The sequence below is a fragment of the Mastomys coucha genome, unplaced genomic scaffold (genome assembly GCF_008632895.1).
Source record: "Mastomys coucha isolate ucsf_1 unplaced genomic scaffold, UCSF_Mcou_1 pScaffold18, whole genome shotgun sequence".
Classification (NCBI taxonomy): Eukaryota; Metazoa; Chordata; class Mammalia; order Rodentia; family Muridae; genus Mastomys; species Mastomys coucha.
Window position 1 is genome coordinate 88183987 of NW_022196900.1, and position 27457 is coordinate 88211443.

General features: G+C 43.9%; 1 protein-coding gene across 1 annotated transcript; it reads left to right on the top strand.

The window, feature by feature from the left end:
- Positions 1–27457, top strand: Srsf4 (serine and arginine rich splicing factor 4). The gene is made up of 6 exons (XM_031378880.1): positions 1–323; positions 17417–17559; positions 18244–18356; positions 23298–23512; positions 25791–25880; positions 26039–27457. Exons 1-6 carry the CDS (start codon positions 217–219, stop codon positions 26835–26837), a joined length of 1467 nt encoding a protein of 488 aa, XP_031234740.1. The 5' UTR covers positions 1–216; the 3' UTR covers positions 26838–27457.

Sequence of the window (27457 nt, forward strand, 5' to 3'; positions counted from 1 at the left end):
GGGCGGGAAGCGGGCGCGCGCTCCCTCCGTTCCCCTCCGCCGGGGTTGGGGGTGGAGGGAGCCGCGGAGGCGCGCGTTCTCGAGCTGCGTGCTCGCGTACGTCGCCGGGCTTCGGCTGCGTCCGTCCCGCCGCCCGCCCGTTACCGCCGCTGCCGCCGCGCTTTCCCTTCGCCGGCCGCCGCCTGAGGGGGGCCGGGGCCAGCCGCCGCCGCCGGGATGCCGCGGGTGTACATCGGCCGCCTGAGCTACCAGGCCCGGGAGCGCGATGTGGAGCGCTTCTTTAAGGGCTACGGGAAGATCCTGGAGGTGGATCTGAAGAACGGGTGAGGAGGGCGGCGGAAGGGCCGGCCGGGGGGCTGACAGGGCCGGGGCCGTGGCTGGGAAGTCGCGGGAACGCGAGCGCGGCGCTCGCTGGCCGCTAAGCCGCCGCCGGCCTCCTCCGCTCCGCCATGGCGGCGCTGCCTCGGGGGCGCGGGTAGGCCCGGCTCCCACTGCGCCTGCGCGGGCGGGGGTGGTGGCGGGATAATGGGGACGGAGGCCCGGGTTAGGCTGGGGCTCCGGTCGCCGGGGAGGCCTGGGTTTCCGTCGCTGGACCACGGGTCCGAGGCCTGGTTCGTCTCGGAAGAGAGGCGGGCCTCTCCCGCTCTGGGGCTTTGGGGCGCCGAGCAGGGTTCCGGCTCTCTCCTCCCTGTTTTCCAGCCCGACCGGCCGGAGGCTTCCCGGCGTGTGTTTCTGGGGACAGGGCTCAGGCTTTTTCGTGTGCCAGCCACACTTTGGGCGGGAGACTCTAGTTTTAGGAGTGCAGTGACAGTTTCGAAAGTACTGTCTTGCCGCGCTTAGAGCCTTGCCCGCTCCCTTTACGAGAGTAAATTAAAGTCGTAGCTCGTTATCTTGGGGAGTCCTCACAGACGTTTCAACGTTGTGGTTTCAGCTCTTCAACTTGCCCGAGGACTGCTGTCTGTTGTAGGATTTGTTGAGTGGGTAGGGGCCATCCTGGCTAGGTCTGCGTCGGCTGCTGGTACAAGTGGAGACTCATCTCCAAACTGCCTACTTAACAGATTCCCCCGTACGGTCTAGGCGTGTATTTCTAATCTGCCTTGACGGAACAGGGCTAGTAGAGGATACCAGGTTCGGGGCAAACCGGTGAGTTGTCAGGCTTTAGAGAATGCACTAGTCTTTTTCTTGGGAGCTGAGAAATATTAGGTAGGTCTTGAAAGGTATTATTAAGCACCGGAACGGTATCTGAAGCACTAAACCTTGGGTGTTTGGGGAACCCTGGGTTTTGCTGTGCTTGTTTCTTGCTTGTTTTGTTTTGTTTTGTTAGACTTTGTGTTTGGTCCAATGAGATCAGTAGTAACTGACATTTGAGAAGAAATATATATACCTTAGTGTGTGAGTTGCGTATGAGCCAACTCGTTCTCAAACGGTCTGGATTTCGAATAATTGACACTTAGGAGAATCTCCCTGCTGAGTTCAAGACTTTGATAAAATGTTTATGAATGGTGGATTCGATTCACATAGACAACTTCTCATTTTGTTCCGTGAACTTAACAGTTCTTACAGAACGTACCAGCCGACATGAGAGGATTTTTCTGGGATACTTGCCTTACATTAAACTCCCTCTTTCCCCTCCCTGCTGCTCATTTAAGCTGACAGAATGACTTTTGTGGGGAAAACTCGGGATTTGGAAGACAGAGAAGTCTGAGTCAATCCTGGCTCCTCAATTTAAGTTTCTTTGAGCAAGTGACTTAGTTTCTCTGAACCTGTTTTCTCATTCATAAAAAGGAAGGTCAGGTAGAAAAAGCATAAAGCTTTTGCCATCTGCTGTAATAGAGTCATTAGGAAGCATCTTAACCCGTTAGGCTTTGGTAACAGTATATTTGGTGAGGTCTCTCTTCTCAAGGAGTGGATGAGAGTTGAAAAAGGTAGTAGGGCAAAACTGATCACTTGACCAGGTTAGTAATGCACCAACAGGATACCCACGAGTGCACTACATGAATTGAGGAAGGAGACAGAACTGTTCCTGGCTAACCTGTTATGATTGACATCTGTGAATCAAGGAATGCTTGTCCTCACTTAAAACTCAGACAACTAAGATGTAAAGTAGCCAGTGCTCTTAACCACTGAGGCATCTCTCCAGTCCAGAATAGATATTTCTTTTTCTTTTCTTTCTTTTTTTTTTTTTAGATTTTTCCTAAAATGAGCTTTGAAGTATGGATTTACTAGGGCTTCAAATGAAGAAAGAGAAATGTCCATAAATACATTAAGTTGGAATTGGTGAAGAAGTAGTCCAGTAAGGACCAATTGTAACAATCTAACTGGGATCAAACCTCATGAAGGACCTAGAAATTTAACACCAGACCAGAAACAACTATTAAAGGTTTTACACTAGGGGGTTGAAGAGATGGCTGCATCGTTAGAGGCACTGGCTGTGTTCCCAGAGGACCTGGGTTCAATTCTCAGCACTCACATGGGAGCTCACAACTATCGCTCCATCCAGTCCTGGGGAATTTGACACCTCTGTTCTTCAGCATTAGGCTGGCGTGTGGCAAACAGTTAAACATGCAGGCAAAACATCCATACACATAAAGATAAATTTAAAAGAATAAAAATAAAACTAAGTAATAAAAAGATTTTTTTTAAAGGAGTTTTACACTAAATTTTAAATCATGAATAGAGTTCAAAGACTCTGGGGAAGCATGGAAGCTCAGGGAAATCCAAGACGACAGACACTCTCAGAGCTTCAGCTGCCGGGGAACTTTGATCTTATATTGCCAAATAATAGATGGTGTGCATGAAGTCTATCATAGATCAAAGCTAAAATAAGGAATGGAAAGTTACTTCTGGGCTTAAAGACATTTAAGTGTGTGTGACAGACACTTAAGTCCATGCAATACAACCTAGCATCATTCTGAAATCGTTGCAAAGGAAAATTACTTCTGGAGAGAAGACAGATGATGGAGGTGCCCAGAGAGAAGACAGGTGATGGAGGTGCCTACAGAGAAGACAGGATGATGGAGATGCTGGGAAGCCAAAAGAAAGCAGTGGAACAAAAGGAAAATGCAGCTGTGGGGGGGTGTAAGCCTAGGACGATGGTAGATTTCCTTACAGGGAAGTGTCTTTGAACATTTCTGGATTGAAACTCTAAAACAGATTTTAGATTAATGCGGCTTTAAAGAATTGCTAGAGTGTTCACATTTGTTAAGGTGAGCTATCTTAGGTGTTGGCAGATGGGTTGTGGATGAAGTTGAGAATTAATTAGGTAGCATATTTTATACTTGCAGAATAAAGATTTAATGTCCAGGAAAGGATTTTGTGACCTCTCTTTGGATCTTGGGGAGAGGCATATATACAAGCAGTTCAACATTTCCTTGCCTACTACTTTATTATGCCAGGCAACCTGTTTCTGTTTTAGAGAACTTGGAAACAGATGGTTCTTCTGCAGACTACAAGTGTGATGCAAAATCTCCCTGGGGCCACATTGGCCAGTCATGATTGCATTAGTCTTCTACATTCCTACCTGCCTGGTAAACCTCCTGGTGCCACTTTGGGCAAGAGTGGACCACATGGAATTCTGGGAGTTTGAAGGAGACAAAACTACCAGTATCTTTCAGGTTTATGGTAGCTTTTGTTTGGAGTTGATTACATGTGGGTTGTATCGATTTTCTCTTTTATTAATAAATCACTTTGTTGTGATATATGGAACGTTCTTTGTTTTTATGTACAATTTCTCTCTTGCCACAAACATCTTGTAAGTTTCAGTCACAGATCTTTTCATTTTTTGAGTAAAACTTACTCCATCCTTAAGTGATTTACCTGTTTAATAGCTAGAGTAAGTTCCAAATTATTGAGGTTTTCTTTCTTTAGCTGGTTAAATCATTAGTTAAAGGGAAAGTGAGCCTGTATTTAACGAGACAGTGAAGTGGTAGACGGTTGGAGTTTCAATAGGAACCTTTAAATTGGTGTTTTGTTTTGTTTTAATTTCTGGTGTTGCTGGATAGTTCTTGTATTTACCTTTGTTTAAAATTAAATGGTATGGAACTGGGGAGAGGGCGTGTTTTAAAAACTCTCGCAGTGAGTTAGATCCCTATTGTTTCCTCATCTCTGTCATTGGGCCTTACTCATGAGAGGCCCAGCACTGCCTCTACACAGTGCCACTACACAGGCATTTTCTCCATGGACTGAAACTTTCTCAGGAGCTTGTTCTTTAGAGGGAGAGTGAAGGAGGTCTAGTTAAACTAATATTCAAAGGCCATCTGCCAGCCTTAAAAGTAAGTAGTGTGCCCCTTGAACTTGTGTCTCAAGTATTAGAGTCTGGTAGAAGTTTGGTTCTGTGTTAATTTACTGCTTACCTAATCAGAGAGTCACTTTGTTAGAGAGTTCTTCAGCAGCCTTATACATAAAATTTAAAAAGCTTCTTTATGGCTGGGCTGTGGTGGCTGACAATCCTAGCAGTCAAGAGACAAGAGATGGGGGAATCTGTAGCCTGGTCTACAGAGGAGTTCCAGGACAGCCATGGCTGCACAGAGAAACCCTGCCCTTGATCAGCAAAACAAACAGATTCTTTATTCATATTTTACTTTTTCTTCAAAGTACTTTATATTTCCCATTATGACAGTTTTCCATGTTTGTTTTTTCTAACATGAAAGGAGGATGCAAGGTCATCCAGAGATGAACCTGCCTGCAGTTGGGGCACATGGCTTTACCTGTCACCTATAGTTTCCACACATACATTTTCTTTCTTCCTTTCACTTTGTGTTGTGTTTGCTTTGTTTTTGAGACAGGGTCTTACTATGTAAGCTGGCTTCAAACTCACAGATCCTCCACCTGTTTTTGCTTTCTGAGTGATGGGATTAAAGGTATGTGCTACCATGCCCAGTTATATATACATACATTTCTTGTTTCTCTTTCCTGTTTTTTCTCCCCCTCTCAACCAGCTTGGGATCAGGTGGCACATTATTGCCCATTTACCTAAAAGTCTAGTCTGTCTGTCTTTGTGAATATTCTCTAACTCCAACAACCTGCCTTGTATGATGAATTGTGTTGTGCTAGGGATCCAACCCCAGGCTTTATGAATGGTAGACAAGTCACTGCCACTGAGCCACACTTCTACCTCTATGGTCTGATTTTATAATGATTATGTAGAAATGCGACATATAAATTCTCTTTTAATGTATGCAATTAAAGCTAGGTTAGAAGACATTTAGAGTATTTTTGGTTTTCACTATTTTATGCATATGTAGCACTGGAAAATACTCTTTTTTTTTTTTTTAAGATTTATTTATTTATTTTATGTATATGAGTACACTGTAGCTGTACAGATGGTTGGCTCACTCCGGTCAACTCCCTTCACTCAGGTCAACCCCCCCTCACTCAGTCTCTGCTTGCTCCAACCCAAAGATTTACTTTTTATTATTAATAAGTACACTGTAGCTGTCTTCAGACGCACCAGAAGAGGGCATCAGATCTCATTATGGGTGGTTGCAAGCCACCATGTAGTTGCTGGGATTTGAACTCAGAACCTTCGCAAGAGCAGTCAGTGCTCTTACCCACAGAGCCATCTCACTGGCCCCTGGAATATCAGCCCTGCTGGAATTCTAGGGTGTGGGCCACCTTTTCCATTTTATGCAGTACTAGGATTAACCCAGACCTTCATACATGCTAAGCAACTGAAGTACATCCCCATGTGTTGTGTGCCACTTTTTCTACTTTGGCTTGTGTGATGTTCTTACTTTGCTGTTGGTTGCTTAAAATTTCTTGTCTAGCTGAGTTGTACTTTGCCTAGCCATTCCCCCTAGGTTGCCCCAAATACTAGCTGTTATAAATAGCCCTGTATTGGATGTCATGCATGGAAACCTTTTTGGCATTGTGTCTTAAGACACATTTCATGGAGCAAAATTCATTAGTCCCACAGGAAATGGCACACAAAGTTCTTAATGCATGGTGGTATATGCTTTTAATCCCAACAGATAGAATCAAACAAATCTCCGTGGGTTCCAGGCCAGCTAGGACCACATAGTGAGACCCTGTCTCAAAAACAAAAATAATACCAGTTACAAGAAAGGCAGCAGTGGCTAAGAATACATGCATCATGGCCACCCCACTGGTATTGAGCCATGGAACTGTTTAACATCTTTGCTGCTTGAAGTGATTCTTTGGGGGTCTTTTGAGCCAGGAGTTAGAGGTCAATCTGGGCAATGTAATGAATGGGTCCCTGTCTTGGGATGCTGGGGGTGGGGAGGAAAGAGGAAAAACAAAGGAAAAAAATAAATCCTGTCTCAAAAAAATCAATAAAGCTAGCCAGGTGTGGTGGCTTTCTCTTGTAGCTGCAGCACTTGCGTGGTGGAAGCAGCAGAATCAGGAGTACAACAAAGTCATCTTTGGCTACTCAGAAAGTTTGAGGACAGCCCAGATCGTGTGAGACCTTGTCTTTAAAGGAAAAGACAGGACCCTGGATGAAGTAATATTCTGTCGTTTTAATAGTTGCAATCCATTTTATTATGTTACTTCTCCCCAAAACATGGGAAATGAGAAATCAATACCAAGAAACAAGACTATAAATTATATCTAAATATTATATCTAGATATATCTAATTATATCTAAATAAAGACTATAAATTATATCTAAATAAATATAAATTATATCTAAATATATATCTAAATAATATTATTATATCTAAATATTGAACCTGGCTCAAGATTCTCTCCTCTTGGGTGCTAGACCCTGGTTTGTGTTATGAATAAACATTACATATATTTACTTGGTCAAGACATTTTAAAACTTTTTTTATTAGTGTCTTGTTCTTTTCTCTTTGAGATGAGCTACACAAGGTGTCTTAAAGCACAAAGTGTGGACTGGATATTATATGTGGCTTGGGTTCGTGGAGATTTGAGGTGCTTCTAGGTAACTTTACATAGACAATTGTATTTTGCAGTCTCAAAAGGAAAATATGTTAGATATCTGAGAAAATATAGGTAGTGATACTTAGAAATGTGTGAGCTAACACTGAACTCTAAAAACTAGAAAATATTAACAGATTCATTGTATTATTTTTTTTAATCCATTTATGGGGGTGGTAGCATGCTAGGACACGTGTGTAGAAATCACAGGAAATTTTGCTGGAGTCTGTTCTCTCGTTCTACCTTGTATTTTCCCAGGATTCCACTCAGGTTGCCAGGCTTGACCTGTAGCCATTGTCCTGTCTCAGTAGCTGTATAGTTTCTTTTGTTTTGTTTTGTTTTGTTTTGTTTTGTTTTTTTGAGACAGGGTTTCTCTGTGTAGCCCTGGCTGTCCTGGAACTCAACTCTGTAGACCAGGCTGGTCTCGAACTCAGAAATCTGCCTGCTTCTGCCTCTGCCTCTACCTCTGCCTCCCAAGTGTAGTGGATTAAAGATGTGCACCAACACTGCCCAGCTGCTGTATAGTTTCTATTTCAACTAACTATATCAAAGCACTTTAAACAAGTGGTATCCTTGGTTTGTGCTAATATGAAAACTGAGGCATGTGGTTGACAGGCCAAGATTACAGGATAAATTTTTGAAAGCTCTGGAAACTGCAGGATATTTTCATTCACATGCCAGCCATAGCATTGCAGTGACAGTCAAACTTTTCTCCTGTTGCTCCTTTCCTGCCAACAGGGGTGATCTGGGTTCTCTGGCCTGTTCACCCTGTAGTCTTTTCTAGAAGCTTCTAATAAACTGATGAGCCTCACGTGAGACAGGTTGTACTTTATATAATGCTGGCCTTGGTAGAGAATGGATGGGAAGTGGTTAACCCTCAGGCTGTCATGACTCCCTGGAGTAGGATGTGTGACAGTGTCAGCACACATTTCAGTGTCCTGTCATCCCTGCAGCCTCTGATCATAGAATATCCTTCAAGTAAAGGACTGGGTTGTGCTCTGGATTTACATAGCCATGTCTAAGGCAAGCCCCTGGATACCTTTTCTGAACTGAGGCTAAAGCTCTAGGCTAGATAGCCAAAGACTTAACAGCGAGTGCCAGAAGAGACTCCAAGACCTAGAGAGAGGAGGGGTCCTGAGGGAGCTCTGAAAGCAGCCTGGCAAGGTGGGCAAGACTTGGGGCATGTATCATGTGGTGCAGTGAGGCAGTAGAGCTAAAAGAACTTGACGTTTTTTTAAAAAAATAATGAAATGGCCAGTTGCAGGAAATCTATCTCCAAGAAATAGCATGGCATTGGCATCTTTAACAAAATGGAAAAGAATAGAATAGACTGCTACCCAGGGCAGTTAAGAGCAACATGTAAACAGCCAAGATGGTCCCAGAGGTATGCGCTTTATTAAGCTTATTACCTTATTACCACCTGACAACCTGCTCCCTATGTTGTTTAGAGCTGATTTTGTGTAGCTTTACTGTGGATTTGGATAGCACTGTTTGTTGTATATCCTTGTTTTGGTGAGTGGGCGTAATGGACATGGTGATGCATGTTATTCTGTGTCTCAAGAGATCTGTTCTGAATTAGTAATAATGGGTACTGTATACTTGTTTTTAGATTGTGTTTGACCTTCATGAACTTTAGTGTAACACTTTTGAGAGTCAGAAAATTGAAAGAGACAGAGACATAGGTGTAACTGTGGACCCCCAACTGCCTCAAACTTCTTCAAGGAAAGCAAATTTTTTTACTTTAAAACCTCCCTGTCATAACCATTCAGTTATGACAGGGAGGTTTTAGTTAGTATAATTTGATCCTCAAACTAAATAAATAGTTTGTGTTGTTTTCTAGGTATCCCATTCCTAGGCTGAGGATATGGTAAGGGCTCAGGGAAAGCAGCTTAGCAGACTTAGCTCTATAACAATGTTGTTTCAAGACCTTGTGTGGACATCCCTTTAATCCTGGTACTCAGGAAGCAGAGGCTGGTGAATCTCTACATTCAGGGACAGCCTGGTGGTCTGCAGAGTTTCCCAGCACAGCCAGGGCTACACAGCCCTAGAACCTTGCACCACTGAACCACAACACCACCAGACTGCTGAGTTTATAAACCATTTAGGGTGATGGAAGCAACTTGACAGGTAGGCTGTCCGAACAATTACAAAATAACACTTTAAAAATCTACCTCTTCTGGAGTAAGTTTTATTATTTTTTTTTTTATGACTTCCTGTTTTCTCACCCCAGTATGTGAATATTCCTTTAGAGACAGTCTGGTATCTGCTGTGTGGTTTAAGACTCTGGGCTTAGGTTGGGGGCTTAACTCAGTGGTAGAGTACTTGTCTAGTAAGCCTAAGGCCTTGGCTCCTGTCTCTATTGAGTCTTGAATTTAGCTATGTATCGTTAGGTGTGTGCTTTTTTTTTTTTTTTCCAGTCAGATGATTTACTTTGTGTTAGTCATTTTTCATTGTTGTGACTGAATTCCTGAGCACGTGAACTTAAAAGAAGAAAGACTTGTTTTGGCCATTTTATAGATCCTGGTCTGTGCTCAGCTGGTTCCTTGGCTATGGAGCTTTGTTAAGGAGAATGTCTTGTCAACTAGAACCTGTGGTGGTGGAGACTGCTTATCTTGTGATGACCAAAAGACAGAGAAACAAGAAATGACCTGTATGTCTCCCAATTATACATTCATGCCCTATGTCCTCCAATTAGGCCACACTCACATAAGTTTGCTTCCACTAGTAGAAAATAAACATTTGCAACTTATTAGTATTACACACTCCAGTTACAGAATCGGTGTCTCCACCTTTACTGTGCTCACAGTGGTAGTCAGAACATGGGCATTTGTCCTTCTTATGCCTGTGCTCCTGGAGCCCCTGTTTTTCCAGCCTCTTTGTTAAGGACTACTTTCCTTTGGATCTGGGAGGTGGCAGAGCCTGATGAGGTGCAGGTTGTAGGTTAGGATCTGAGTTTGATGAAACTCAGAATCTTGAGTAGCCTTGGCCAGAGACCCAGCAACAGCTCCAAGTCTTCCTTCTCTGTCTAGGAGGGAGTTGGCAGTAGACCTCAGAGTTGGGAAGGTTGAGTAAAGCGATATGTGCTTCCTGTAATGCTTGACAAATAGCAAGACAGGAAAATAGGAGCTGGTTATTATTACAGAGGAATTTGAAGAAAGAAAGAGTCCTAGTGTGGTGGAATAGCTTGGAACTAGTCAAAAATACATCAGGTCTTAGATAATGTATCATCCATTGCTACTGAAGTCTTTGCATTTGGAAGTCTAAACCTAGTATTTGACTTCTGGCCCTTTTTCCCCCTCTCTTAGTATTCATTCATAAATATGAAATATTTTGGTCTCAGTCACCATTCCTTTGCAAAACTATTTAAATGTATCCTTAAGTATTCTCTTTGATGATCAGTCATATTGGCACAACTAGCTCCAAGTATCTTTATCCTGATCTAATTTTTGCTGAGCCTCAGAAGCAAAGACAGACTACAGGGGTTGATGCGGGACCTCTAGAATGGAGATTGCACAGAATAATCTTATTTTTCCTCTATTCTTCTAGTCTGTTATGTTCTGAACCCACACATGTTTTCGGAAGGACCAGATGGCTGACACTGGCTAATGGGAACCAAAAGACAAGAGTGAAAGTAACCCGGTTGTCTCATGCCCCAGCTTAGAGTGCTTCACCCTACCCTGAGACCAGTGTCCTTTTTCTCTGGAGACTTCACCCTGCTGTATCAAAAAACTGCTACCACCTGGCTTATCTGAGGTTAGATTCTGGTTAAGTCAAGCAGCTGTGCTAATTAAATAGAAAGATTCTATTTGGGACTGTGGGAGGAGAGGAGAAGCCATTGCCTTTCAAAGGCTTTGGGATCTGTGGCTTAAAGTACAGCTGGAATTCAAGAGTCCTGAGCCCCACCAACATAGACGCTCCCTGACTGGGAACAAGCCACCTGGCCTCTCCAAGCCTTAGTTATCTCTTCATGGGTGAAAAGAATAATTCACTCTTTGCAGATGTTATTAGGAGTAACAAATGAAATATTACAGATAATAAAAAATATTTCTTTAAGCCAAGTGCTGTGCTAAATAGCTAACAGGTACTAGCCTTTGTTTTGTGAAAGCCCTCATAATGAAGTGGCAGGATTAGTACAAATGAAAGAAACAAGGCTTAAAAAGCATTGCCTTGTGAGAGGTGGCTGGATGAGCATCAGGCATGCAAGGTACTGGGGCCTCTTGAAGGAGGTGCTTCTCCTTCTCAGCCATAAGCAAGAAGGGTGGAAGGATTCAGCTTGCATAGTCAGCGTGTTCAGAAGGACAGAAAGATAACTAGAAGGCAGAGACTTCTAAGCAAGAGTAATTTAGCTGCTGGCTTTTCCCACTACAGGGTAGAGACAAGTTGCCTGAGTGAAAATAGCTGTAGTCTGGAATACAGTCCCAAGGGCCAGTACAATGAGAAAATGATAGAACTTGACAGTAGACACAGTGGATAAGCAGAGGAGAGTAGTCAGAGACGATTGCAAGGTGGCTGGGAGTGAATCAGGTGGTCAGGGGTTCTGGAAGAGAGAAATCATGAGGTAGGTTTTCTTCTTTGAAGGTGGGGAAAGATCAAGTGCAGACTGAGCTGTGGTCAACCGTTTGCAGACCAGGAATCCACACTAGCTCTAATCAGAGAGCTCTTGGTGTGCGGGAACTGCCAGTTTGCCGACGTGAAAGAGCCCCAGGCTGGGTAATGGTGAGCCCTGAAGTCGCACCCCAGCTCTGCCACTGAGTGAGCACGGGTAAGTCTTCCACCTTCTCCAGTGGCCTTGATGGCCCTCCCTCCTCTGAGACTAAAGAACAAGGGAGGACAGAAAGCCAAGAGCAGCCTCCTTCCTGTCTCAGAATAGGAAAGGGTCTCAGGAAGCCGCTCCTGGAGCCGCAGCTTGCCACTGGGTTGTAAACTCCCTCAGTCACTGCAGAAGCCAGCTCACATCTGTGACCATTAATGCTAAGCAGTAATGTGCTGTGAGGGCCTGGCTGCTGGTGCCCTGGAATGCTGCAGACCTGTGGTTCAGGGCAATTGCATTGTTCTCATTCACAAGCTTCTCCAAATTAGCCTCACCTGAGCACTAGAGTTGGCTGTAGAACTGTCTTAGTTCTACAGGTTTCTGTGCACTCGATGCAGCACTCAAGAATTACTCTCTGCTATCCTGTCATTGTGCCCTTTTCACCTCTTAAGACCCAAGTTGGTTGAAGCCTAGGATCTACTGAGTGCTTTGAAAGCTGTTTGATTCCTGTTCACTGAATACCATTTCTTTCAGGGCAGATTTAAGGGCTCTGCCCTCAAAATACAATGCTACTGGCTCTAGATTGAGGGTTCAAGCCACCCTGTGGGTTTACTTCAACAGATGAAAATTTTTCCTTGGCTACAGCAACATCCCTAATCCTGACCAGCCATGGAGAGGTTCGGTTCTTACAAGGAAAATGAGTGAATGTGGGAATGGCTCACCACATTGGGAAAGCAAAACTCACATCCTGCTGATGCTTGGCTGAGGACTCTCATGTCCACATACAAAGAAAAGCATGTGGCACAGTTTTAGGACAAAGGTGAGCAGAGATCCACTGTGGAAAGGGGCACATTTTCCTTATTGAGAGACCATCCGAGGCATGCTCCTCGTAAGCAGTGTTGGTGGGTGTCTGCAGTTACGCATGGAGGCTTGCTTTTCCTGCTCCTTGTATCCACTCCCCAGCAGCACCCTCTAGTCACACCTGCTCAGTTAGCCAGTTGAGTAGCTCAACTCCAGGCCAGCCGTGCTCATCATGTCTCCCCCAGGCCTGTTCTCAGTCTCCGTGATGAGTGAGAGAGTCCGGAAGACAGACAGGCTAAAGCACTGTGAGGAGGGTGAGATAAGTGGACATAAAGGAAGAGGGAACCTGGTGGTATTCAGGACCTTTGAATTTACAAGTACTAGGGTCAGAGAAAGCCTATATGGCAGCCCTGTGAGCTTAGGTGGGAACTCTTGCAAGAAATGTGATGAGCATTTCTAAATGGACATCTTAAGGGACCTTGGGTTGAAGACATGTCACTCCAGTTGTGCCTTTTCAGTTTGACCTGAGGAGTACTCATCAGCTGTGGATGAAGAAGACTAAAGCATACACAGGGGTGCGGATGGACCAAAGATCTGAGCAACTATGGGTGCTACATGACTGCTTTATGCTGTCCAGGTACCCTGATGGGCTTGTTTCAGAGTCATAAAGCTCTTTTTTTTTTTTTTTTTTTTTTTTAAGGAGAAAGTGATGGTAATTCTCCCTTCTCCTTCATTCTTGTGACAGGATATGCCAAGATCAGAGGAAAACACTTTGGGAAGGCATGATAGAGGAAACATTAAGAAAAGATTTCTTTGTTTATTTAATTGAAGTGTTGTGTATGTGGCAGTGCTTACACATAGCATAAGGGAAAACATGAAATGCTGCCACCCTTGAGTAAGGCAAGGTGTGGTCTCTGCTAGATAGGGCCTGCACTGAAGTCCTTCTCTCTCTAGTTCCCCCATGCTGGAGTCTCCTGACAGTGCTTCTAATGCAGCAGCAGTGGGTGTATAGGAGACCTGGAGAAATATATCTGTCCGAGTTGTGTGTCGAGAGGCTTACAGATCCCATCAGATATTGTGTCGTTTGGTAAAGTCACAGCGTGCCTCAGATCCTTCCCTACATGGACAGAAAATTCTAAAGAACTTTTGGGGGTTTTTGTTTTTTTGGTTTTGGTTTTGTTTTGTTTTTAAGAATAGGTCAGTTTCATGTTATTTGCTGTAAAGTACAAAGGGAATACTGTTCAAGTTAATATTTAAATTTAAAAATCAGGGGCTGGGTATGGGGACAACAGAAATCATTAAGAGGGATGCAGGTTGGTTTTTGAAGAATCACTGATATCCATCAGAAAGATTTGCTTTTTTGAAATGTGAAAATTGAGCTGAAGTACTGCAAAGGTGTTTAAAACTAATTTGGGATCTATAGTTTTAAAAAGATATCTTAGACAGTAAAAAGTTAAATTTATCCCTGACCTCGGGTGCTGTTCTTGATCTAGACCTGCCCAAAGGCGTGCAGATTTTAAGGTTTCTCATACTCATGTGTTGGGACAAACCTTAATTGTATGTAGTATATACTCACTTGACAATTAAGCACAAAGAAAATAAGTATGCTGTTGAGTTTATACCTAACAGAACTGTGCCTACAGCCAGACCAGAGGCCAGGGCTTGTGACCCTCTTAAAAGACATGAGGCAGAGCTCTCTGCATACCAGCCCCTTCTGAGTTTTTAGTGAGAGTTTTTCATTTTTGTGCCTCAGTTTCTCATTTGTGAAACAGGGTTACTGGTACCTGCCTCTTGGATGCTATAAATATTAAATAAAGGCACACTATTGAGAGTAGAGAATGTTTAATGAATAGCACTACTAGGTGACATGTCATCACTGTTAGCTAGCCTGCTGCTTCCTCAGAGCCCATCCACTGACCTGCTTGGAGAATGCACCGCTGAATGGAGAGTGTTTGGTAGGAGTGTCCAATCTAGTGTCTGTTCATGCTCAGGAGAGGAGTTCCCCATCATTCTGCTTTTCTCTGTGGTATTATTGTGCTTTCAGAACCAACAGTCTGATGCCTGACTTAGTCTTCAATCTGAACTTTGCCATTAAAATATTCTTGATAGATTTTTAAAGTTTTCCTGTTAAATAAATTGGACCTTCAGTCAGCTGTTTGGTTTAGTCAAATAATGGCTAAGTGGTCCACTGGGGAGTTTTTAGGAGTAAATATTAGGAAAGATTATTTTCCTCTGGCTTCACAAATTGTCCTACATCTTGCTTCAGCCTCAGCTGGTAGAAACTGGTCTGTCTGAGCACTGATTTATGGTGAAATAACTGTGCCTCCCCTGATAGGCTATATCACAGGTTTCCCTGAAAGATCACATGAGCTCTGCATGTAAGCATAGAATAGAGTGATCTCTGCTGAGTGCTACATCTCATGGAGTCTAAGCTGAAGCCTCACTGAGCCCACCACAGCTGGGCTTCTTGCCTCAGTTGCCCCACAGAGTTTAGGGTCTTGGATTTTGTGATTCTGTGATTTGTAGTTAGAAACCTTAACTGTTTGGGGGAAATTTTTTTTATTATTATTTTCTTGTAATTTTGTCTAGTCTTTAGGAATCAGTGCTGTTGTGACCTTTATAGTCATTTCTGATCATTGGTACTGAGCAAGTGGGTACCGCTTAGAGAGAGAAAGCCATCTCATCGGGTTGATGGCAGGTGTTCTTGCCCATCCTTACACTTGCTGTCTGCTTCTCACCTGATGCCAAGGGAAGCAATTCTGTGGGCAGAGGAAGGCAGAACAGATCTAGGACTGGTCTACAGTTACAGAAAGAACCATACTTCCTTCTTTTGGGCACTTTCTGATCTATCTAGATCTAAACAAAGCCAAAGTAAAGTATTATTGGGTTTGTTGTTTTGTTTTTAATCTTTTTGATAAACTTCACCTTGCCAGGTGTGGTGGGGCATACCTTTAATCCCAGCACTGGAGGCAGAGACAGGTGAATCTCTATTATGAGTTCAAGGCCAGCCAGGGTTATGGTAAGACCTTTTTTTTTTTTTTTTTTTTTTTTTAAAGTATCTCTTTTAAATGATCGCTTCCCTGATGACTCATTTTACCTAGGAAAGGAAAAAGCAGATACAATGTCATATCCATTAAGTAACTGAAGCAGTTTTGAGCACAGTGATTAGAAAGGCTTTTTTTTATTTTCCTTGACAAATGCAACAGTATGCTTGCATTTCTTATTAAGCTACTCCTAATTCCAGCCTGTGGAAGTCTGTTTAAAAGACTCCACAGAGCTACATAGGCAGGTGTTCTGAAAAACATATCCTGTTAAGTAACTAGGTGTGTCTGCTTTATTTTGTTGGGGTTTTTGTTTTGTTTTATTTATTTTTGTTTTATTAATGGAGAGTCAGTGCCTCTTAAAGTTTGAATGCCACTCAGACATTTTAGCATTAAAAAATAGCTCTAGAAGAGGAGCGGGGGACCAGGACCACCAAGATAGCCCAGTGGGTAAAGGCTGGCCACCTGAGTCCAACCCTTGGGACAGACACACTGGTGAAAGAAGGGACCAACTCCTACAGTTGCCCTCTGAGTTCCACACAGGAGCCATGATGTACACATACCAAAAAAAAAAAAATGTGGTTAAAGAAATTAACTCTCTGGAGGCTAGAGAGATGGCTCACAGGTTAAGAGCTGTTCTTCCAAAGGCTCTGAGTTCAATTCCCAGGAACCAGATGTACATTATAACCATCTTTAATGAGATCTGGTGCCCTTTTCTGTCATAGGCAGAACACTGTATAATTTAACTCTCCAGAGCTTGACCTGCACCTTGTCACCTTGTAACCTCAACTATTGTCACCTTGAGAGATTTATTTGGAAAGAAATGAGTAGGTAGGCATAGCAGTACATACTCAGTAAGTCAAGAGGATGGGAAGTTCAAGGCCAGCCAGGGTTCCACTGTGAACCCCTGCCTTGCCACCCAACCCCACCCTAAAAAATTTCCTGAGATGATAATGTTGTTGTTGTTGTTGCTGCTGCTGCTGCTGCTGCTGTTCCTGGCAAGTCTTGGGGCCTGTGTCCAGTGTCCGTGTGTGTTTGAGCACAGAGGACCATCATTTGCTTGTATGCATAAGCTTGTCAGAGTATAAAAAACTGGCTTGTAACTCTCTTGTGATTGGGCAGGATCCAATACAGACAGTGCTCACAAAGCAGGCCTTTCATAGACCAAACTAAAATTTATTCAAGAGAGTTTAACCTTGCTTGTAAGTTTTTTACAGATTCTGTACATAGCTTAACTAGTCTGTAGCAGGCATTAAAAGGACTTAAGGGGGAGGGAAGGGCTTCCCCCACATGCATTAAGCCACCCTATCTCTTCTCGAAAGTACCTGGTAATGTGATATAAATAAGCTGGTACAGTTGTATGTAGATTACGCCAGCCTTTCCAGACATCGTGGAAACAAACTTGGAATCACACAGGGAAATAAATAGCTAGTAATTCCTAGAAGAGTTAGTTCATTTGTGACTAATTTGTTTAGGTAGGAAAACAGGAACCTTGAAAAAAACTTTTGACAAAAGAGACTTAAGATACTGTGACTTTTACCTCCTTTACTTTGACCATGACTCAGCAGTTAATACAACAAACAGTGCATCAGGGGAGCCCAGCTGCACCTAGGACAGACACCACTTGTAAAAGTGCAAGCGGGTGAGTTTTCATGTGTGTTGGAAACGGCACACAGTGATTCCTTACTCCAAGTAGTCCTTGAAAGTATTTGTTGCTTCCTGCTAGACTTAACACACCCTTCTGACTCTTGCAGTTAGTTGCCTGTTGGCACAAAGACAAGGTGGGTTTGGCTACAGAAAAGAGAAAGTTGGCCCTTAGTTTGCAACCCCCAGCCTGTGCTAAGCATGAACCTCGTTGATTTCTGACACGTTAGTGAAGCTAGATGCCACTGATGCCAACCAGGTTTTGTTTGCTCTCTCGTAGGTATGGTTTTGTGGAGTTTGATGATCTGCGTGATGCAGATGATGCTGTTTATGAACTGAATGGCAAAGACCTCTGTGGTGAGCGAGTCATTGTTGAGCATGCCCGAGGCCCACGTCGGGATGGCAGTTACGGTTCTGGACGCAGTAAGCATTTGAAGAATATATTTGTATTAATAACATACTTTTTTTTAAATGCTAATTTTAAAGTATTTTAATATTTTATTTAAAGGTAGATGTCTAAGCTGTTTCTACAAGAGTATAGCATTTAAAATACAGAATTGTAAATAAATATTTTTAACATTTGATGACATGAATTTGTTTTACTACTTTAAGACATTTTCTTCTGTCATACACTCAACATGTATTTAACAACCGAGCCCTTTGAGGCTTTAAGGCCTGTCTGTTTGCTGACCTTGGCTACCTTTCCATGAGTGAGCCTTGGACCCTTGGAAGCCACCCCATTAGACCTAGGTGGCGTGGCTCCTAAGACACAGCTGAGAGTGACTGAGATAGGCGCCTGCATCTTTTCTTTCCATAAAAGTAGTCACAAAGATTTAATGACTGAGTTAAGAATAGTAACTGATTTAATAATTTGCTTTTTCTAAATTATGTTTCTTAATTTATATATGCTAATTTAAAATATAAGTATTAACTGGTGAATGTATATGGATAAAAACTTACTGAAATTTTGAAACTCGAATTAAAGGTGAGGCTTTAGTTAAAATACACGTGCTACTGTTTAGAAAGGAGGAATTGAGTTACATGTTTTAAGAATGTGCTGTGTCATCTCTTACACTATATGATGTTGTCTGTTTGAACTGTCTGAAGGTGGATATGGCTATCGAAGAAGTGGCCGAGATAAATATGGTCCTCCTACCCGCACAGAATACAGACTTATTGTGGAGAATTTGTCAAGTCGATGCAGCTGGCAAGACCTAAAGGTTTGGGCCCAGTTAGCTTTCTAGGTTGGGCATGGATAAAAGTAGGAAGCACATACATTTATTCGGGCCTAGAACTGTAAAAGACATTATTAAAACCTCACTCGTACTTCTGTGGATGCCAGCTGCTCCAAGGAATCATTTGTATTACACGGAACTTTCCACTGCAGACTGTGCTTTAGAGAGAGAATGGGGTGGAGCTGCATAGAAAAGGCTAAAAAGCTGTGTTTCTATAAACCTGAGCTGGAACATTACTTTCAACTTCTAGTGTGGGTCTGCACAGTGAGACTACCCAGCTTGTGTTGTTCTTAGTAAGGTATGGTTGTGTTCATACATAATCAGTCAAGATGAAGATAGGCCAGCTTTCTATATATAGTGAGTTCCAAAAGTGACTGCTTAACTCAGGAAGTGGGTAGGGTGGGGTTGACCCATCTTTTAAGAACTGTTTATTGTGGGCTGGGCAAGGCTGCACATACCTTTAATCCCAGCACTTGGGAGGCAGAGGCAGGCGGATTTCTGAGTTTGAGGACAGCCAGGGCTATACATAGAAAACCTGTCTTGGGAAAAAAAAAAAAATTCCAAGATCTAGGAGGGGCGGGGTTGGGGGTTCAATTCCCAGCACCCATGTGAGCTGTCTGTAACTCCAGGATCTGAATCTGACATTTGCACACGGGCAAAACACCAATGCACATATAATAACAACAACAACAATAACAGACATTGGGTTGGGTTGGGCTGTAACTTGGGGCTGAGCACTTAAACTTGGCTGGTGTACATAAGGCTCTGCACTGCGGCTCAGCACCACAAGAATGAAAAGGTTAAGTTCTGTTGCTGCTGTGGCCATCCAAGGAGCTGGAGTTGACGACTTGAGAACAGTGTCAGTTTCTAATCTTGGTGGGAAGAAAACTTGCTGAGAAGTCTTTTAACTCGATGGTCTCAGAATAAATGAAAGACAAGTTTCTTGGTTTCTTTTTAAACCAAGATGAAGGGGTTGAGGAAAAAGTAGTTAGGCATTCTTTACATTCATATTATGCTTTGTTTGTTTTTTATTATTATTAGATATTTTCTTTATTTACATGTCATACAATAATCTCCTTTCCGTTTCCCCTCCCAAACAAAACAAAACAAAAAAAAACAACAAGAACAAACCCCTGTTCCCTCCCCCTGCTCACTACCCCTCCCTCTCCTGCTCATTCCCCTATACTGGGGCATAAAACCTTCACAGGGTCCAGGGCCTCTCCTCCCATTGATGACTGACTTGGCTATCCTCTTGTTTGGGTGTTTTTGGTTTTGTTTTGTTTTGGGTTTTTTGTTGTTGGGTATTGGGGGGGGGTTGGTCTTTCAGAGACAGGGTCCCTTCAAGTATCTTTGGCTGGCTGTCTTGGAACTTGCTCTGTAGATCAGATTGGCCTCTAAATCAGAGATCTACCTGCCTCTGCCCGTCAGTTCTAGGATTAAAGGCACCGCCTAGCCATTCATTTTATCTTAAAGGATCTTTTTCAAATTTGCTATGGATAACCTTTAAGTTAACAAGGATGAGGGCTGGAGAGATGGCTCAGTGGTTAAGAGCATTGACTGCTCTTCCAGAGGTCCTGAGTTCAGTTCCCAGCAACCACGTGGTAGCTCACAACCACCAGTAATCCAGTAATGGGATCTGATGCCCTCTACTGATGTGTCTGAGGACATCTACAGTGTACTCATGTACATTAAATAAATAAATCTTTTAAAAAAAGTTAACAAGGATGAGATGCAGAGAAGCTTAAGGCGTGATTGTGCATACCACCTTCAATCCCAATACTTGGGGCAGAGGCTGAGACAGGCAGATTTCCATGAGTTGAGAATACTCTGACATAAATGCTAGCCCTTGGGGGTGGAGAAATGACTTAGCAACTATGGACCTATATTGGGGAAGTTAAAAATACTTGCTGCTCTTACAAAAATCCCAAATTCAGTTCCCAGCAGTGCAGTGTGGAGGCTTACAGCCACCTGTAACTTCCACTCTAGGAAATGTGATAGCCTCTCCTGGCTTCCATGGGCACCTGTAACCACATGTACATTGCCACCACAGATGCACATACATGCACATAATTTAAAACTAAAACTCTATAGAGGCTGCAAAGATGGCTCAGCAGTTAACACTGGATGTGCTCTCTCAAAGGACAAATAGAGTTCCCAGCACTCACATGGCTGCTTGCTCACAGCCATCTGTATGTAACTCCAGTGTCATGGTCTCCAATGCCCCTTTCTGACCTCTGCTGGCACACATGCATATGGTGCACAGACCCTCATATACATAAAAAAAAAGAAGACTAGCTCTTCCTGGCATGTGGCTACATGGAATATTTGAAGGTGTTGCTGTTTTCTTTGGTCCACATAGCAAAGTCATTAGTTGGCTTTGCTTTGTAGTTGAGCAGGTCCTCAGAAAAACGAAAATAATAGATATTAAAGAAGACAGTCTCTCTGCCTCCTACCAGTTGTATGACCTTAGCAAGTCCCATTTTGTAGTTGGTTCCTCAACTACAAAATGTTGTTTTAGTGTAATTTTATTTAACATAAACTTTTACTAGATATTGAACCTTGCACGTGCTGAACAAGTGTTATGCCAGTGAGCTGTATATACCCAGCCTTCTTTCCCTTTTGTGCAAGGAAAGGAGGGTGTTGAGGCAGGTCTCACTGTGTAGACAGACCAAGGCTATCCTTGAACTCCATAGAGATCCCTTGCTTCTACCTCCTGGGTGCTGGGATTAGAGGCCTGCATCACCATGCCCAAATGCTCTTTGCTTTTTCTTGAAGTTAACTCTAATTTGCCTGGGCTGGCCTTGAACTCACTCTTTGCAGACCTTGGACTTAACCCCTTTGAGTAGCTAAAAATCAGTCTTCCATCACCAGCTCAGTTTTAGAATTATTAACATTTTTATTTTAAAAGTCAAAGGGGTCCCAAGTGTAGAAAATATTAGCTATAGCCAGATGGTGGCCCACACCTTTAATCCCAATACTTGAGGTAGAAGTCAGCAGATTTGAGTTTGAGACCGGCCTGGTGTACAGAGTGAGTTTGAAGACAGCCAGGACTACACAGAGAAACCCTATCTAGAAAAAGAAAAAAGAAAGAATATTAGCCATTAATAAGGAAATTTAAAACTAAGCAAATTAAAGGGATCTTACTCTTTAAAATCCATAATTTGGAGCTGGAGCCATAGCTTGCAGTTAAGAGTAGTGGCAGTTCCTCCAAAGGACTGTGTTTAATTCCCACACCACATTGCAGTTTACAACTGTGTAACTCTAGTCCCAGGGATCCAGTGCCAAATTCTGGCTCCTCAGACACTAGGCATGCACATGGTACACATACATACATGCAGGCCAAACACCATCTCCATAAAGTAAAAATGAATACATCTTTTCTTAAGGTCATAGATTTACATCACATTGTATAAATTGGGTTGGAAATGTTTAGCATACTGTTGGCATAGAGAATTGGAAGTTTTACTTATATAGTGGAGCAAGATTTAAGAATTTGGTTCCAGAAGGCTGGAGAGATGGCTCAGTGGTTAAGAGCACTCTGCCCTTCCAGAGAACCTAGGATTACAAGGTGGCTCACAACTGTCTGTAACTCCAATCACAGGGTGTCTAATGCCCTATTCTGGCTTCCAGGGGCTCTGTGTGCATGTGGTGCACAGGCATAAGACCTGTACATACAAAATAATACATTTTTTAAAGAGTATTTGCCAGGCAGTGGTGGTGCACGCCTTTAATCCCAGCACTTGGGAGGCAGAGGCAGGCGGATTTCTGAGTTGGAGGCCAGCCTGGTCTACAGAGTGAGTTCCAGGATAGCCAGGGCTACACAGAGAAACCCTGTCTCAAAAACACAAAAAAACAAAAAAACAAGTTTGTCATAATTTACTGTCCATATCTGAAAGATGGGTATGGTTATGTCTGCCTTTATGGTCATAGTGAGTGAGTACCTAAAGCACTGTGGAGCGTTCACTCACAGCTGCTGCTAGGAGCTGTCCATTAGCACCACTGCTTTGTAAGTGTGGCCCTGAGGACTGAGGAGGCAGGCTGCTCAGCAGTTAAGAGTACTTGGCTGTTGTTCAGAGGAGCTAAATTTACATGCACATGGCAATTCAAAACTCTTTAATCATAACACTCAGGAGGCAGAGGCAGGTGGGTCTCTGAGAACAAAGCCTCTAACTTTAGTTCTAGGGGACCCAATACCATCTTCTGACCTCTGAGAGCAGCACAGACATACATGCAAGGCAAACAAACCCTCATACACAAAAGATAAAAGTGTACAGATAGTAGCACTGGCCCAGCTCCCCAGTGGTGAGTCATCTTTACCCTCATTTTGTCATGGCAGTCCCATCTTGGTCCAACCATGACTGCACCTGTATTCACTTGTGGGTGTCCTAGTTTGAATGGCTACTAGCCTTTTATCCAGAACCTGTACTTCTGCAAATAATTCAGATACATTTTTGTACAGAGGTGTTCTTGATTGGATTGTTAATAATGATCACAATCTAAGTATAGCCTGCACTCTTGACAGTTGAGAAACCCTCAGAAGTATGCAGGGACGGTAACTAAAAGATTGTGTGTATTGACACACTGACAGACATGCTCGTGATGTAGCAAATAAAGGAAACGACACAAAATGACATGCTCAGTGTTTACAAATGCAGAACAGAACTCAACAAAATGAACACAGACCACAAATGTCTACTCAGTGTGTGTTACTACCACTGGGATGTTAGGCTGCCGTCTTTACCCAGATCCACACCTAACCCTTAACTGCACTTCCCACGGATGTCTGCTCTGGTTCTTTGACTCCGTCACACTGACTGGATAGATGAGCACACAGGCCTGCAGCCAGGGAAGGACATGGGCGGTTTTTGCCACTTGCACCACTGCTTCGCTTGCCTGCTGCAGTTTAACTTGTATTTTTTTCTTTAGGATTACATGCGTCAGGCAGGAGAAGTGACGTATGCAGATGCTCACAAGGGACGCAAAAACGAAGGAGTGATTGAATTTGTGTCTTACTCTGATATGAAAAGAGCTTTGGAAAAGTTGGACGGAACTGAAGTCAATGGCAGAAAAATCAGATTAGTTGAAGACAAGCCAGGTTCTAGACGGCGCCGGTCTTATTCCAGAAGCCGGAGTCACTCAAGGTACTGTTGACATTGTGTGAGTTGGGCACTTGACAGTACTGCACTGATCAGCATGGATGGCCCACTCATGTTCTCTTGTTGGCTATCTTAGCATGAGTTCATGTGCTTTAGTGGCTCAGAACTTTGAACTGAACAGTTTGTGAAACTCATGAACCTCTTAAGCCACAAATACAAACAGAAGCAAAGTCCTTTTCTGAGACAGGATTCAGTGGCCTCTCACCTTCCTCTGGGGAGCTAAGTCATAAACTGAGCTAGAAGCACATAAGGCCAGTGCACCTATTCTTACAAGCAGCTGGAGTAGAAACTGGCAGTGGTGGTGCATGCCTTTAATCCCACTTGGAGCACTTGGGAGGCAGAGGCAGGTGGATCTCTGGGTTCAAGGACAGCCAGTGCTGCACAGAGAAACCCTGTCTTTAAAAAAAGAAAAGAAAAAAAAAAAAACAGGAAAAAGGGAAAAGGGGGCAAAAAGAGTAGAGTGCACCAGATTTGGCAGACATTTGTGAACAAGACAGATCTGATCTCCGCCCTCACTGGAGAAAACAGGCAGTGAGCGAGTGTGATGGCCATGTGACCCAGCACAGGTGATCTGTGGATCCAGAGCTCATAAAGCTGGAGGTGATGGGTAGACGGGGCTCTTTCTAGCAGAGAGGTGAGGCCTGGAGTGTGGGGGTGAGTTTCCCAGAGTAGAGAAGGCGTGACTTGCATGCATTGTTGAAGTTTTCCCACAGTTGGGTTTCTAGATTGCATGGTGTGCTGCCTAGTTCCTATGATCTCCTATGAGGTTAGGGTTTGAACTATTAGAGAGGGCATATTTCAGCAAGGCTATGGCATTAGTACTGCACTGTACCTAACTCCTGTCACATCTGTGTGAGTTAACTGCTGAGCAGTGTCCAGAAACAACAAAGCTATCTTTCTATGTCTCTGGGGATCAGGATGTTAGCGGTCAGGTTGGTTCTGTGACAGCTGTCGTCAGAGCCCTGAGCTTTGCTCTGTTTGCTTTTCAATGCCAGTGTACTTGACCACTTCCCTGTACCTCTCCTGTGGTCAATTGTCAGACCTAAAAGTTGAAAGACCAGTATGCAAGTGTGTTGGCAGTATTCTCTCTTTTCTTTCCTTCCTTTGTATGTATTTCATACTATATTTATGTTCATCTGAAAGACATTGTTAAGTTATAGCACTAATCTAAAGGGCCCCAAGAACACAATACATAACTGTCTTCACCAAATATCAAAGCCATATTTATATTTACCCAGTTGCTCCATGGGTATTTTTATGCTGTAGTGTTTCCTGGCTGGCATCCAGCTCAGTCATGTAGCCGAAGGTTATGAAGTTTCTAACCTGGAACATTCCACCTCATATCTGTGATTACAAATGCACCACTGCCCAACTATTATGTGGAGCAAACTTTTTGTTTTTTGTTTGTTTGTTTGTTTTTCATTGAAGGAATGAATGTCTTGGTTGACTCTAGACAGCCTTTTTAAATATAAGTAGACAATCTTTTTATATAATTAAAATTTGGGGCTGGGGTGTTTTACCTGCGTATATGTCTGTATTATGTGTGTACCTGCTACCAGACAAGGCTAGATGTAGTATCAGTTATCCTGGGACTGGAGTTACAGTTGTGAACCACCATGTTGATGCTGGGTATCAAACCTGGGTACTCTGCAAGATCAGCAAGTGGTCGTAACTGCTGAGCCATGTCTCCATATCATGTGCATGCCTAGTATCGGCTGAGCTCAGAGGAGGATGTTAGATAACTGGAACTGGAATGATTGTGAGCCACCATGTGGGTGCTGGGATTGACCCAGGTCCTCTCCAAGAACAAGTGCTCTTAACTAGTGTGCAAATCTCCAGCCCCTTACTGGCAATTTTAAATATTCTTTTTCTATTTATTTATTTATTTAATTTTTTTGTTTGTTTGTTTTTGTTTTTTTCAAGACAGGGTTTCTCTGTGTAGTCCTGGCTGTCCTGGAACTCACTCTGTAGACCATGGTGGCCTCAAACTCAGAAATCTGCCTGCCTCTGCCTCCCAAGTGCTGGGATTAAAGGTGTGCGCCACCACTACCTGGCAAATTTTCTTTTTTTTGACCTGTATGCGGTTATACACGCCTTTAATCCCGGAACTAAAGAGGTAGAAGCAGATGAATTTCTATGAGTTCAGGCTAACCTGGTCTACATAGCAAGTTCTTGGCCAGCCAAGGTTAATAAGCCCTTGTCTCAAAAAACTGGGTTTTTTTTCCTCCACCTGTAAAACTGGTTTTTTTTTTCTCCACCACAGGTCTCGCTCTCGAAGCAGACATTCCCGGAAGAGCAGAAGCCGAAGTGGTAGCAGTAAAAGCAGCCATTCAAAGAGCCGGTCTCGATCCAGGTGGGCCTGCAGTTCCTCTGTTCTAGCCTTCAGCCCTGGAAATGGGGTCCAGAGCCATCCTTTCCCTGCTTCCACACCCCACATGCCCTGTGCTCTCTCCATTTCCTGACTTAAAGTATCTAGTCACCTGTTACTCACCTGGCTCCTGTGTCTTCCAGGTCAGGTTCCCACTCCCGCAGCAAGAGCCGAAGCCGCAGCCAGAGCCGCAGTCGCAGTAAGAAGGAGAAAAGCCGGAGCCCCAGCAAAGACAACAAGAGCCGCAGTCGCAGTCGCAGCCCTGACAAGAGCCGAAGCAAGAGTAAAGACCATGCAGAAGACAAGCTCCAGAACAACGACAGTGCTGGCCAAGCCAAGAGCCACAGCCACAGCCCCAGCCACCATGACAGTAAAAGTCGGAGCAGGAGCCAGGAGAGGAGAGCAGAGGAGGAGAGGCGGAGGAGCGTGAGCAGGGGTCACAGCCAGGAGAAGAGCCGCAGTCAAGAGAAGAGCCTTCTCAAGAGCCGCAGCCGCAGCCGGAGCCGCAGCAAAAGCAAGGACAAGCGGAAGGGCAGGAAGAGAAGCAGGGAGGAAAGTCGGAGCCGGAGCCGGAGCAAGAGCGAGCGCAGCCGAAAACATAGCAGCAAGCGGGACAGCAAAGTCAGCAGCAGCAGCAGTAGCAAGAAGAAGAAGGACACCGACCATTCCCGGTCACCGTCCCGCTCAGTGTCAAAGGAGCGAGAACATGCCAAGGCAGAATCTGGCCAGAGGGAAAGCCGGGCTGAGGGTGAGAGCGAGGGTCCCAATCCAGAGCCCCGGGCCAGGTCAAGATCCACTTCCAAATCCAAACCCAATCTCCCGGCAGAGTCGAGATCCAGGTCAAAGTCGGCCTCAAAAACACGGTCTCGGTCCAAGTCTCCATCCAGGTCTGCTTCCAGGTCGCCCTCCCGGTCCAGATCGAGGTCCCACTCAAGGTCCTAACTGGCTATGCCACGCTGGAACTGCCGAGAAGTTTTTTGTACATGTTGGTAGCCGTAGCACAAGAGTGAAGTAGAACACCCTCACTGCTGTACATTAACTCCCTAAAGGTGTGTCTCACTTGTTCAATCTCAGTGCTTCCTCGGTCCGCCTCCCGGCGCCAGGCCTCCCCGCTCCACTGAAAAGCAGCTCCTCAGACCTCCCCTTCCTCACAGTAGGACCCCCGACGCCTTGGCTTTCTGGCCTGGCCACGGCTACAGGGAGCTCGGCACCTGTGCGGCTTCTCAGGCTGGAGTGATGGCCTAGGTAGGTGTGGTGAGCTCAGCCGTTTGCCCTTGAATCGACGCCCTTTGATGTGTGCCACGTAGTGAAAGTGCAAGTCTTCAGTCTCCCACTTCGGTTTCCTGTTTCTGGACTTAACAACATTGTGAATAGCACAGTCAAGAGAAATGGATACCTGCATAGCCCATAGGAAGTAACACTGTAGAGCTCCATATTCTGGTATTGTGATTATATTGTTTTATATTAAAGAAAAGATTTTTTTTAATTTTATTTTTCCCCGTCTTGCAAAGTATAGTGACCCCTGTTTCCATTAAATTTGAATAAAGACTATTTTTGCTTGA